We start from the raw sequence: 15,030 nt of genomic DNA on the forward strand, positions 1-15,030 counted from the left end.
TGTTTTTAAATGGGCAAGTCAATACCTAGATGCTATACTTTATGGGGTGAGACACTTAATCTGGAAAACTTTAATTATGTAAAATGTGCTTCTAAAGAGTGCCTTATGTATACTACCTTTAGGGACTAGATAAGGACCTGGAACTGTTTTGCTTCCTCTTCCTAGTGTGTTTGGTAACTGATAGCAACTATCTGTGTCCTCAGCACAGGAGACGTTAATCCTCGAGTGCAATTTGTAGTTCAGGAAAGCAATTCATCAGTCAGCTACATTAATTAAATCCAGCCTCAAGTAATGATAGTTCCCTCCTCTCTGTCTCCCAGGGACAGCTACGTTTCCTATAACTCTTGCCGAGAAAGCTATTTCATAATGCAAACATTTGACCAGTCTATTATTGGAGAGGGCATGAGGATTTTAATTCCTGGCCATGCATAGAGTAAGAAAGGGCTTTTGGCTGCCTGCAGTTTTAGAAAGGAGTTTTCTATAATCACCCTCTGTTGTAAAGACAGGATTATTTGTATTTGTTTCATTTGGAAATGGGCCTTTTTCACTCTAAATGAAGTACTGTTGAGCACCTTCTTGCCATCTATTTGCTTCCCCCCAGGATGCTCAGAGGAGAAATTAAGCAGTTGGGGTAATGGGAGCCTTTCAAGGGAGCATTTATGGGCCAAAGGAAAGATGACCAGATGGGCTGTCACCCAAGAAAATACAAATGAAGCCCCAAATCACACCCCAGAATTCTGCCATTGAGATTCCATAATGCCTGTTCAGGATTTCTGTTTATTTTTCGAAGAGGAGGATCATATATGACTTGGCTTAAGCATTTCAATTTATGTTTCTGGCTGTCGGGTGATGCTGGCAAAAGATAAAACATCATCAGCTCATTTTCCATCAGTAGCACTCTGTCATTCCATTAGGGCAGGAAATAGCTTGCTCTGTTACTGAGTGAGTTTGACTTCAGTGTGGATCAGAGCGGGGACCCCTAGAGTTAAACACATCTCCCTATGCCAGCTGTTCATCATAAGACAGCAAAGGCATGTAGCCAAATGACCACCCTCAGGATCTGACATGTGTTGGCACCACATGGTTTGCAAAGGCAAGCAACATGGGAGCCTTTCCAAGGGAAGTGAGGTGTTGGTGGTGGAGGAATGTGTTAAAGGAAGTTTCAGGGAAAGGAAGGTTTTCTTTGGTGCTTGCTAAACAGTAAAATAAAGACTTAAATATTTTGCAATAATGGACCATAATTGTAGCTACTCAGATTCCACCACAGAGAGGTATATCAGATCCCTGATAGATGATAGTAGTTTAATCAGATTATTCATTTGAGAAGGCGTTCAGAGCTGCTTTCCAGATACCACTGAGTGATATCCCCTAGAAATCCTGCCAATAAGAGAGGCATTTATCCTCTCTGTTTTAGAATTAAAGTGACCAAGAAGGCATAGCTGTAGTCATAAGAATTTCCAGATTTGAGCCTTGACATTTTAAGAAAAGCAACACATTGAAGGGAACTTGTGTGATATATGTGAAGGGCACTGCAGAGTCTTGCTTCACATCGCAAGGTTGCAGTGGTAGTGTAGATCTGGAACCTTGATTTCCCAATATGCTACCTTTTTTAATGGCATTGTCTGACTATGAAAACTTGCTTATTACCTATATGCCACTCATTGTGTCTCATTCTAATTTACAGCGACCCACAGCATCTTCCATTCCAGTTGACTGCAAGCACTAGTTATCTGAAGTTGCATGCTGTGGGAAAATCTAGTCTCCATGTGCTTCAGTTTACTTGTTAAAAAGTAGAGACAGGGATTTTATGATGCTCCAGCTTTTTGCAGTAAATGTTCCTAGTTAGCAAGGGCAAAGTGTATAAGGGAAATCAGTGTCTTAAACCAGGTGATATACTTTTGGTTGGGGAGAAAGGTTAAACTTGTATGTACACGAACTGTAATTCAGGGTACGTGTAGGCTGTTTAGTCACTTGAAGAAAAAGCTCTGTGCTTTGAAACCTGACACACGCATTTGGGTTTCTTTTCTCCTTTTTTTCTCCCCCACCCCAATTCCTCAAGCTATGTCAGTCTAATAAAAGATATTACTTCTCCCTACAAACTTTGCCTTACATGTCCATAGATCACCACAGCAGATCACTGTTCCAAATTAGGTACAGTTTTCTGAGGGCATACTTGCAAGTATGATTTTGGGGGGGGTAATCTGAGAACGCTATTTTAGCCAGTGTGGCAGAGCGGTATGCTGCTGCAAGTCCTCATGAGCAGCCTCATCTGGATTCAGTTTTGTAGCTGAGGCACTCCTTTCCTGGTGAGAGGTCGGCAGGCACCTCTGTATGATGGGATAGTTGTTTTTCATAACTCCTGGCCCATTGCTTAGCTTCCAGGCAGCCCAAGCTTTCTTGATTGTCATCTTCTTTTTTGAACAGATGCAGACTCTATATGCTTTTGATGAAGAAGAAACAGAAATGAAAAATAAAATAGTTGAAGACTTGAAGACAGCTCTGCGGACTCAGCCCATGAGGTAATGTTGTTAGTCTTTCATCACAAATTACTGCCTCCTTATGGTCAGATGTGACACAAGAAAGAGTGGCAAGGACAGAGACCTCATTATCTCACTTTACACAAGCCTCTCTGATATTTCAGACAATCCACAGAGAGCCCCTACAGTCCATGATCTGAATGTGTCTAGTTGGGAGGGCACACTAATGCTGAAGCATGCAGTTTCAGGAAAAAAAAAAGACAAGGTTTGCTCTGGAAAGAAACAGTGGCAGATCTGTCCAAACACAAGTAATGTCTATGAAGACCAGATTTTACATTTCATAGCCCTCTGAACATCCTATGTAATTTGATTTATGTTGGGCAACATCTCAGCCTCTACTCTGAACTTTGAATTCAGGCTTCCCCTTATCTTTAGTAATGTGAACTGTTTGGTACAAAGCAGCCAATCCATCTGACATCACCTGGTTTGGCATCCTTCCTGTCCTATGTGTAACTATTGCATAGAGAAATGTAAAGACTTTATTGTGTACTGTGTCTTTGAAGGTAAGGTCATCTTTGTTTTTCTGGGAACAAAGTTCTGAACAATAGCAAACTAACTCGCATAGAAAACTTTTCCATTTAATACTTAAAATAGCATTGTGCAGAAGCAATAACTGATGTCAATATGATCTCAGGAAACAGTTGGTCAAAAAGGTTCCGATTGTCTTTGTTTTGGGCCCAAAGTAGGCCAAATGTGTTTGCATCTGCGATACGCTGAAATAATAATTTCAGAGAGGTTCAATACTGCCTCATCAAACAGGGGTTCTCTTGCTGGGGGAACCTAACCAAACCAAACAAATAAAATAAAAACAATCCAAGAAATTATCTCAAAGAATTTGCATTGCAATTACTTATGACATGAAGTGAAGATAATTCTGGGACTTCTTGCAGAGCCAAGTGATGATTTGGCTTCTCTCATTCATGATGTTTTAAAAGTTGACTGCATTCAGCTTCTCAGCTCATGGCAAGTATGAGTTAGAGTGCATCAGCTTAAATCTCAGTGTTTTACCTCCTGTTGTGACAGGCTGTAAGAGAGCACAAAGCCAGTTTCTGATGCTCCTCTGAAGGACAAAGATTCGTCAGGCTTTGGTAACTATAGCATGTGGGTAGGGTGAGTGTGTTTAACATGGAAGTGGATAAACAGAATCCTCTATTGAGGATAACCCAAGGGGATAAGTGACTGTTTGATCCTGTCTATTGCTATCCTAAAACAGATAACATGGTAAAATGGGGATGGACGTTATGTTAATCTGGAAGCTAAGACAAGTGCCAAACTCCCAACTCTCACTAGGATTTTAAACCAAGGTCCTGTGTTGCTGAGACTTGATGTACTGTCTCTATTACATTTATATGGAGCTGGTTTGGTGCTTCTTCTGTGAAAGTAATAGCTTTAATCGAGCATAGTCACAGCAGCAAGGCCTCTGCTATGTCCAGCTGAAGCACTTTGGTGGTGACCATTAGTTGCTCTGCTTTGTTATTTGGAATAGGACAGCCTGGCCTCATTATTCAGAGCAAGGCAAAAAAGAAGAACAAAGAGAAATGTCTTTTGTTCAAAACTTTGCAGGACTTTCTTGCTTAGACCTATATTGCTTTTGCAAATTCCCCTTGACAACTGCGTGTTGCTTCATCTGTTTATAATAACCCTAACAAGCTTCAGTACGAGCATCTCTGAGCTGCCCTATAAAGTGTTCTCTTCTAAATCGCTGGCGATAGTTATGGGGCTTTTTTTTTTTAAATAGTTAAGCCAAGCCAAATTTTGAGTTAAGTCCTATGTCTCAACTAATTTCCAGCGACTCAATTCGTTAGCTGCCAAATGGGCTGCATGCCAATGCCTGATCAACCAGCCAATTTCTCCTTGATGGAAAGGTTGCAGTAGTGAGGCCCTCAGCTCCATCAGGTCCCTCTCATAAGCAGCACTATACCCAAGCCTTCAAAATACAAGTCTTTCTAGTTGAATTTGGACACCAAATCCTATTTTCCGTGCCACTTCTGTTTGTCAGGCCTCTGATGAAAATAGAAACCTAAATTCACACAGGATGGACTGTCTGGAACCCATTTGTGATGGTAGGATACACAGGGGCTCTGACAGCTTACCAATAGGCTCCTCTGTTTGAATTCTCTGATCTAGATGAATTAAAAGAAGAAAAATGCATGTGTTTGGCTTTTGTGTTTTATTTTGCTGTAGAACCGTGCCTCTTCTAGCACAAAATGCAGAGTAATGGTACTAAACTAATCTTCTATTCCAATTAACCACTTCTAACGGCAACAAAAACTGAAGCAGACCTACCCAAACTCAAGTTCCTCTCCTCTTTGGAGAAAATGTGATAGAAGCACCTCTGGGCAGCTAGTTGGACATTTTTTGAGAATGCATTTTGTTCTGGTGTTTAGGAGATAGTAAAGACAGATTATGTCCCAGCATGCAGGAACAACCCCAGCCTTAGTGAACAAAAACCCCACATCTGCATCTTGTAAGGAAACACATTTTCTTTTAGGTTTGTAAGAACTTACGAGTATAAACGAGTGTGATGACGAACTGTTGGACAGAAGCAGTGAGGGAAGAGCTTTTCTTTTGGTACTTTAGTGCCCAAAAATGGAGGTTCAGAAGTGCAGTAAAAGTAAAAATTTACAAGGGACTGGAAGAAAAATAACATTTTGGAACCCCAGAAAAATACTTGCTTTAGTCTGAATCATCACTAACTCCCTTTGCTGTCTGCTTTTCTTTTGTTTAGCTCAGGTTTACCTCCTATTATTTTTGTTTGATTTAGTCATGTTGAATTCAAATGCATACTGGACATGGTCATTTATATACCCAGCAAGCAAACCCCATTATGCTGAAATTTTCAACAGTTCCATAGTTGTCAGGATTATGTGTACCCCCTGATTCAAAAACCAGTGCTGCAGGAAAGTATAGACTGGACTGTTAACAGGGTGGGAACATCCTGCTCTCCACATACTCACAGCATACGGTCTTTCTGTCTTTCCTGAGCTAGATAAAGTCTCACAGGGAGGCTGTCCCCTATACACTTGGAATCTGTCAGTGGGTTGTTACCTCTTGGGCTGCGCCACATATGTATTTGGATGAAAGGTTTGTTATTAGAACAAGCTAACTCATTCTGATCAGCACTCTCTAAAAGTTGAAAGGGTAAGAGGCCCCCTGCCTTTTAAAGTGTGCTAAACTGGTCAAGTGAGAGTGTGAGGTGAAGTTAGGTTTTAATTTGCTTGTTTAGCACCTATTGAAACACACCCTGCTTTATTTACACGTGAGTTTGTTAATGTGTTAACCAGGATGCATTGGCAAATATGCCTAACTTTACACCTTTTGGTGTAGCACAAGACTTACTCTGCAGCATACACGACATATAAGATTGCAGTTAGTTGCGTGTATGTTGTGAGGAAGAAGGTACTTTATTTGTATGAGCTGGGTTTGCCTTTGCGCATACACAAACACACGTCTGTGTTTACAGACACAGAGGTGCACAAACACCATACAGTGTGAGGATTGTTTCTCAGTCTGTTAACTAAACTCTTCTTTTTCTCTTCTGTACAGATATTTACACACATAACTTCCCACATGCATGCTCACACTGAGCGAATTATCATACTGAGAGTATCTGTTGGCTCAGAAGCTGTTATCACTGTTCGTTTATTTTCCTCTTGCGTGATTTCTGACTTTTCTGGAGAATAATGAACAAAGTGTTTTGGAAAAGGAAGGTGAAAATCATCATTTGATTCTTGATTGTGATGCCAGTTGAAATGGGAGGGTACTAGATTTTGCTTCCTATTGAGTTATGCAGCTTACTGTTTGCTCTTTGGACTAGGGAGAGTACAGGAAAATCCCGACATTGTTTTAAATTATGTCATTAATCAAGATTTGTGACATACCATTTGCCTGCGCATGCCTCCTTTTTGGAGTGACCTCATCCAAACAGTCCTAGAAAAATTACTCTGCCAGTGAATTTAGTAAGGGAATGTACTTAATTGGGACAATGTGACTTTTGTGCATTTACCATTTTTATCACATGGTAATCAGAGCAGGCTGAAATACGTGAAGCTTGTAGTGCCTTTTATGTCTTGTTGTAAGACCAGGTGTTCCATCTGAAAGTATGTTTAAGGGACTCTTTGTTCAGCTGCTTCATTGGGATATTTTCTTTTGCCAGTAGAATTCTATATCCTCAGGAAGAATTTTAAGTCTTGTCTCAGCCCTGGAAATGAAAAGAACAGCAAAACTGCTTCCCCCCCCCGACCCCTAAAACATGGAGGCAATTGCTAAGGTATAGGGTATGTTCAGAGGACTGAACTTTAAAAATATTGAGGAGGAGAATTTAAGCTGATCCCTCCAAAGCAGAGGCAAAGATCAACTCTGCTCTTTAGGCCCAGGTTTAGAGAAATGCTCATAAGTCATTGGCATCACATTGCTTGGTAACAAATTGAGTTTGTGCTTATTTTGGTTTCAAATATATCCTTAGCAGCGACTCTTTTAGCCATGAATGCGCTTATTTCAGTCTTCTTTGGCACGCTAGCAGCTAAATGTGTTACAGAAACTGAATTAAGTTTTAATCTTCCTGTAATCAGTTTGAATAACAAACTTACCAAATTCCTGATGCATAATGTTGATCCCACTCTCTCCTGGAGGTAGAGGTGCTTTTTCTCCTGTGATTTTTCAGGTTAGACAAGATGCATCCAAAGAATGTGCAATCGGACCTGTGTGAAACTTGGCAGACTGTCTTAGCAGGGTTCAACTAAACCTTGTTTCCATTTTTGGTGCACACGTGTTCCTGTGTATGTTTGCCCTTACTCTTATATTCACTTTGAAATTCAGTTTTGAACAAAGCCCAAACCTCAGACTGAAACTTTGTTGAAAGCACCAGGGTTTGCCATCTTTCTGGTCAAACTACTGGCCCAAATAAACTGAAAGTTGGCAAATCTACCAGCATAGTGAGCATAACTTTCAGGTAAGCCCTGAAAATTCCTTTGTGGTGTGAAGACCATACATATGTTGAGTCCATATTATCCAGGAGATACATAAGTATTGCTCAGGTTTGTTTTGCCAGTGCAGATACATTAACAGACATCAGTGAAATGTGGAGAGTTTTTCAGTATGGTGCTTCTATTACTGATGCATGTTAGGAACATCTCACTTAAGGACACATCAAGGAATTCAACAAGAAAGAGTGCCTGGGTAAAAGCACAATGGCACAGACTTTTGGTATTCTTAGTTTGTTATACCAGCATCAATTGTTTAACAACCTTTTCATCTGGAGTCTTTCTACATTATTTTGTTTACAGTATGGCTGTGGACATATTATTGTTGGTGTATATTTTGGTAGACTGAAAATTCAAATGTAATTTATGTGGTTTTGCATCCAGACATCCTAAAAAAGCATGCCTACCTGAACGACACGTAGAGGCAGGAGGTAAACAAAGTGATCTAGAGAAATTATCTGCAGCCTCCTTCATATCCTTGAATCCTCATTTTTAAGCCTAGGAACTTTAAATGAAACATTGCTAAAATGATTGGTCTGTATTGATTATAAAAGTCCATCATTAGCTAACTTGACTCTTTGGGGTTTTTTTTAACCCTGGTTTTCAATAGGAAACTGTTCCAAGAACTTTCTGCTATATTGTTTTCATCCTCACTTTACTAATCTTAACCTGAAGAAAGTTGAATTTTATCATAGAATACAGTAGAAACAAAATTCTTGTGATGTTAGTTGTCAAAATAAATCTGTTCAGCTGTAGGTTTAGTCTTTGTATCATTTGGTAACTGATTAATTCTGTATTATCTCTTATTTATATTGTTTTTATTATACATTTTGCTACATCAAGCTGACAAGGGACCTGCTCCATCCTCTTAAAACTAAAAAACAATCAAACCAAAAACATGCTGGCAAGGCCATTATAGAAGCTTTGCCTTTTACTGAAGAACATGTCCCTTTTAAATATATTATATTCGTATATGTATATTGTAGGATCAGAGTGTGAAGTCATTACAGCTGACAGACACAGTGGTAATGTGTTCCCCTCTGTGTGTACCTGCTTCTGTAGGTGGTAGCCTACAAGAAGTATTGGCTAAAAGTTTGACCTAAGTCTAAAAGTGGCTTTCAAGATTATCTGAACCCATAACTAAAACTGTGGTGATAATTCTGTATGAAAAAGTATCTTGTGCGTATTAGCATGTGTACAGGATGTAGCGATGTGAAAGAATCTGTTCAGCCTTGAAAACACAGTGACTACTGGGTTGGACTACAGTTGGGTTTTGGTGGTGGCTGCAACAAAGGACCAAAGAGATGGGTCATAAAGTGATAGAATATCACCCTGAAACTATGTGAGAGATAAATATTAGCTAGTTTGTTTTCTAGCTGTTTTGTTTGAGTTTTGGTATGGTTCTTTTTTACAGAAATACCTGGGATTTACTCTGTAAACTTTAAGCTAAAAACCAGCCAGCTTTTACAGATGCAGGGTTGAATGTTATGGTACCTTTTGAATGAACTGCCTTTGGTCTGCTTTCCTTATTTTCCCTGTCTGTTTTTTTTCAGGTTTGTGACCAGATTTATTGAGCTGGATGGTCTGAGCTGTTTGCTGAACTTCCTGAAGAGCATGGACTATGAGACCTCAGAGAGCCGTATACACACATCCGTTATAGGGTGTATCAAGGCACTGATGAACAACTCCCAAGGACGGGCTCATGTCCTGGCTCATCCAGAGAGCATCAACATCATCTCCCAGAGCTTAAGGACTGAAAACATCAAGACTAAGATTGCTGTGCTGGAGATCCTAGGGGCCGTCTGCTTGGTACCAGATGGTCACAAGAAAGTCTTGCAAGCCATGCTTCACTACCAAGTCTATGCTGCAGAAAGGACAAGATTCCAGGTACAAGGAGGATACTTTGCCAGAAATATCCAGTATGATGTATCTCTGTAGAAAGCAGTTATTACACTGCGTGTATCATGAACTTGCTAGGTAGTATAATGAAAGGGCAATGTTTCTCACTTTGCTTTAAGAAGGGCACTTCCTCAAATAGAGTATCAGCATATATATATATTTTAAGACTTGATTGCTTGTCATTATTGCTGATTCAAAATCTTCTACATTTTACCTTAAAATCGGGGTTCGCTACCTTAGATGAAAGCTGCTAATCTGTTCATACTCTAAACTGATGGCATTTCTGGCGTGGTGATCATTTGTTCTACCACAGAAGCCAAAGCCAAGAATGCCAGGAGCCTCTGCCCTGGAAAGTCTTTAATTTAGTAAGAAAAGAAATGTGGATTAAATAATACACAGTGGAGACACTTAAACTGCCACTTAACAATCAACTTGTGAATCATCACCACTTAGCAACTGTTGGCTCAGATAACTCCCATTCAGAACACAAAAAGAAAATTCAATCTCAGGAGACCTTAACGTAGGTCAGTAGATAGTTTACAGGCTTTGATTGTGGATACTGCTGGCTGCTATTGGAATGTTCCTCTTCCTAATGAACTGAGTACCTTTACAAAAAGATATAACAGAATCTGTGGCTGTGTATGAAGCTGTAGCTCCTAAACTTTGAGGGAACGTCATTCATTTACTAATCTTTTTTAGTTGAAATAAGGGTAGTGTTGGACCAACAAGCACTGGATCCTGGTTTCTGTCAGCTATTGTCTTCTGCCTCCTCCTTAGCTCATGCACCGGTGGAATTTGGGCTGTAATGAGCTTACGACTGTAGAAGTGAATGGGGAAACAGTCTGTGCTTGTGAACACTAGCTTCCAGTGTTTGTTGTTAGGACTGGATGTACTGACTGTGCACTGTTAGCACTGGGTTGACTGTGACTTAGACGTGGGAATGGAATGCAGGAAATCTTCACTTGGCATTAACCTATAAGTAGCATTGGCAGGTCCACCCCTCTGTCTTGCTTGTCTGTTCATACTCAGTACATAACTTCAACATGCAGATATGACACCTGTGATGTATGACTCCAGAATAGGAGGGCCTTTTGATCTCAGTTGAAAGCTATTGAAGCTGTTTCAATACAGAAAATAGCAATTACAGTAAAAGCTGGAAGGTGAAGAGATTATAGCTGCTGTCATAAGAATTATGTCACCATTCTTTGGTATGGGAGTAGGATAACTAACTGATGTGGAAGCAGAAGAGTAAGGGATGGACAGAGTTATGATGTGCAGATTAGTAATTAGCTGAAATAAAGATGCCTTCTTTAATTAACTTGACATTCCTGTATACCTGGGAGACAGCTGGGGATAACCTTAGATGCTTGTCAAGAAGCAGTATTTCACAGCCACCACAACACCTGCAGTCATGTGTTAACTTATCTTTATTTGACCGACTGGCTCTGCTTAATAAGCCCGTATAGGAGACAGATGCTGAGTTTATTGAATGTCTCCTATTTGGGTCCTCTCTCCCTCTCTTTTTATATTGGGTTTAAATTTACTGAATCACTGAAATAAGTCATTGCTGGGCAAAATGTGGTAGCACAGGTCTTGTATAGCTGAGCTTTTGAGAGGAATCTGGTGTAATGATTTGCAGATGCTTACCAACTCTCATATTCATGAAAGAGGACTTTGCATAAATGCTTGCTTTTGTCAAAATGCTTTTTCCATTGGGGAAAAAAATGAAAGATAAATGGATGCTGTCTCTTTTTTCATTCTTAAAGCAACACCTCATCCCCACGCCCTGCCCCCCGAAACACTAAAATGATTTAGTAGAAGGGACATATTCTTGTCTGCAGTTTCTAACACTTGTATCTAGATGCTAGAGTGGGATTTTCCACTACACTCAGCAATAGCTCGAGTTTAATTTTGAGAATGTAAGAGTTCATCCAAAGACGTTCTTCATCCATCTTTGGTAATTCCCTTCTAACAGAGAGACTGGGGATTTTTTAAATGCTCATGAAACAAATGTGATCATGGTCATCATTACATTTTAGTGGAAGATTCTCTGATGGCTATAGGACTTGTCAGTTGAGAGTGTAGTAGCTCTTTGTCTCTTGCCTTCCCACACCTGTGTCTCAGAACAGGCTTGCAGATCTTTATCAAGAGAAGTATCCACTGTAACTTGACTATGGGAGGCTACTTTAAGAAAAGGATGAACTGACAATGTTTATCCTATACATTTATTGTAAACTTCAAAGATGTGGTATACTATGAAAGCGAGTGGAAGTATTTTTTCTTTATCCTAGTCTGGAATGTATTATTTGTAACCCAAACTTTGCAAAGATCTAAAGAGATCCTTTAGATTTTACACTGAACTCTTTTGGGGATGTGTTTCCTGTAGCTTAAGCAACTAGCAGCATCACTCAGTGTATTGAAGTGTGCAAACAGTTTAGAGCTTGCAGCTCTACATTGATTTTGACTGGCCATACCTAGTCCCTGCTATTCTCAAATGATCCCCTACAACTGGAGATCTGGAAGAACCAAGAAACAAGATCTCTTTCTGTAAAAAGTAAAATGAACTAAACTACAGTAAGAGGAGAAGCATACTTTGAATGTACAGAGCAGGAGTTTATTCCTTTGGATTCTAATGGTGGGGGAAAAAAGGAAAGCTGCTAAGTTTCTGAAACTATGCTGAACTCACTTTTATTGGAATGTCCAATAAATAATTTAGACATAATGCTGACCTCTGACAAAATCAGTGTGATTGTTGCTCTTCCTTAAATTGCCTTCCTGACAACAGTGATTGATAATATTCTTCATCCCTTTCAGCCACCTTGCTGTCAGTTTATCCCTTCTGATTTGTGAAGGCTGGCAATATACTACGCGTTCAGTTCAGATTTATTTTACCCTCTTGCAGGCTGCAGTAAATTGAAGTGTCCCACCATCTCTATAGTGTTCATCAGCACAGATAATATGTGCTAAGAGGAAACAGAATGTAAATGTAAGAAACACTGTTCCAGATCTACTTTTCCCTAACACAGAATGGTTCTACTTCCACTCCTCTTTGTAAGAAGGAGGAAGAGTGATTCAGCATTATTTACTGGCAGCCATCTAAAACTTGAGCTCATGCAGAACTTGCTGCTTACAACCTTAGATTGGAACACTGATTATTTCCAATATACATGTGCTTAAGTGTGGTAGAGTGATGTAGAGATCATGTATTTCACATGGTAACATAAAGCATTGCATGTTTCATTGAATGTCAGAAGTTATTGCTGGTCAGTGTTCTAAGCACAACTCTTTCTGCCCTGTCCAGGGAGATGGTTGAATCACCATCCCTGGAGCTATTTAAAAGATGACTAGATGTTGTAGTTGGGGACATGGTCTAGTGGAGGACTTAGTAGGACTGGATCGATGTTTGGACCGGAGGATCTTAAAGGTGTTTTCCAACTGAAAACATTCTGTGATTCTGTGACCCAGCACCTGGTGAGTTAGTAAAGAAGCAAAGCTGTGACTTAACATGTGGTTCTTACTAAACTTGCATGGGCTCTATTCTGCTACAGCTCCTCATATTTGAATATGAAACTCACAGTTGTATACTAGTGTATCTAAAGTAAAAATCCAAATTACAGTGAGATTCCCGAATGACATAAACATATGTGATCCCAATTAATTTAATTAAATTGCACCAAGTTGTACCAACTGAAGCTAATCAAACTGTGCCAATATGTCTCAGGAAGGACATCTATGCTTTTGAATGTGTTCATTTTCCATTAATTTAGAAAAAAAAAAGCACATAAAACTTTTATGAATATGAAGGACTGTCTCCTTAACAAAATTTCATATTTTGCTCTGAGTAGAAACTGTGGTGCAAAATATTACTCTTTTCTAAACTGCCAGCATTTCATCTACTGACTGCAGTTATCAGCCTAATCCACAGCTTCAGGGAAGAGTCACTTTATAGCTATGGGAGATTCTCTAGTACGTACTTACTCTTATTTGAGAGTTCAGTCTTCACTTGACGCCCTTTGATACTACAACTTCAGCCTATAACCTCTGCTGCTCAGTGTGTTCACAGGTCTATTTGGATCATCTTTGTCCTGGCACTTGCAACAGGATTCTATACTTCATGCTTGTATCAGAATTTATATTGTAGCTATTCCTATTTTCTCACATTTGCTGCAGCTTCTTGCCTGGGATGATCCCTTTGCCTAATTTAATCTATGACCTGTCTTTTATGCTGCCATTCTGCCTGGAGTAACTCTTCCTTTAATGTCCAGCAGGCAGTTTGCAGCTCGTCTTATAAAATATTCCTTGAAACCTGTCCTTTTCAGAATAGTATTTCATCTTTACTCAAATACCACAATAATATAAAAGCATGCCTTCAATCTCCTTCCTGAGGCAATCTGGAAAAGCTCTGTCTTTTCTTCATCCAATTTTTGTTTGAAATATGCTTCCTCGTCTACAAATTCTACTCTGACCCTTAAAGAAGAGAGACGAAAGAAAACACTGGAAAGCCAGACAATAAGCCCTCAAAGCAGAAATGTGGGATTAGGAGGATGAGCCCTTGGTGTCCTTGCTGGGATTCTTTTCCATCTGATGTATTAAAAAACGGTACTAGGGTAATTCTGTCACTGGCTCATTGTGTGACCATGAAAATGTTACTTTATCTTAAATTTCATAGGTGCTTTTCTTGTGAAGATGGTTTATAAAATGCTATGAAAACTAAGATTCTCTAATTTCAGTGTTGCTCATGTCTGTATTATCCTACTTTTGGCTGTTTGCTTTTGTGAAAGGGGCGCAATCTTACTTTTCCCTAAACTTTTGCCTTTCTTTTTATTCTTATGCTTGCTGCTTCTCCTCATTTCTTCTGTGGAGTGAATGCGTAGCGTTACAACATTGTACTTCTTAACATGCCACAAAATCAACAAGTCAAACTAATGTTGTGAAGTCATAATGCTGTACTGGCCTAGGGAAGTATATTGTTCAGTGTCCTTCCAGCGTAGTTTGCTGTCTGAAACACCCACCTGTCTGGGGACTCCTGTGGGGAGAAATAATTTTCTTTTTAGTCTGGAGAGAATCTAGGTGTTAGATGCTGCCTGAAAGGAGCTGATTTCAATTGCCAATGAAAATATTAACTGGGCTGGTTTGGGCTGAACACTCTTGTTTTCTTCTTTAAATGCTGCTAAAAATGTTGAAGCTTGAGGTAGAGAAATAAAGGAAGCTTGATATTGTAAGCTGAAAAGGTGGAGATTAAAAGCATTCTTTCCAGAGCCCCCTTGCCTGGTTTGTGTGAAACACCATCAGTAAAGACCATAATTTGTAGGAAGAAATCTAATCGATTTGGAAGTACAGAAGCTAGCAAGGAACAAATTAAAATCCTGTATTCCCACTTGATTTGCTTTTTTTCCCTCAGGGATCATCCAAAGACTTTTGAGGTTTGCTGCAGATTGAATGAAACCCTACTGGATGTCAGTGATGAGGAATAATGGGATCAAGTGAGGAAAGTTTTGCTTAAATAGGAGGAAAAACCTTTACAACCATAAGATCAATCGGGCCACAGAGCTGGCTGCCAAGAGGTGTGGTGAAATCTTTTTCACAGGAAATGTTCGAGTGAAGACTTGAAC

General features: G+C 39.6%; 1 protein-coding gene across 5 annotated transcripts in view; it reads left to right on the forward strand.

Moving 5' to 3' along the window:
* DAAM2 (dishevelled associated activator of morphogenesis 2) overlaps nt 1-15,030 on the forward strand; it is a 201,478-nt gene that overhangs the window by 125,297 nt on the left and 61,151 nt on the right. For all 5 annotated transcript variants that reach the window (XM_054062714.1, XM_054062716.1, XM_054062715.1 and 2 more), the window contains 2 exons: nt 2,425-2,519; nt 9,073-9,406. In XM_054062714.1, coding sequence (XP_053918689.1) covers nt 2,425-2,519; nt 9,073-9,406 — 429 coding nt within the window. The remainder of the gene's footprint in view (nt 1-2,424; nt 2,520-9,072; nt 9,407-15,030) is intronic.

The sequence above is a fragment of the Cuculus canorus genome, chromosome 3 (genome assembly GCF_017976375.1).
Source record: "Cuculus canorus isolate bCucCan1 chromosome 3, bCucCan1.pri, whole genome shotgun sequence".
NCBI lineage: Eukaryota > Metazoa > Chordata > Aves > Cuculiformes > Cuculidae > Cuculus > Cuculus canorus.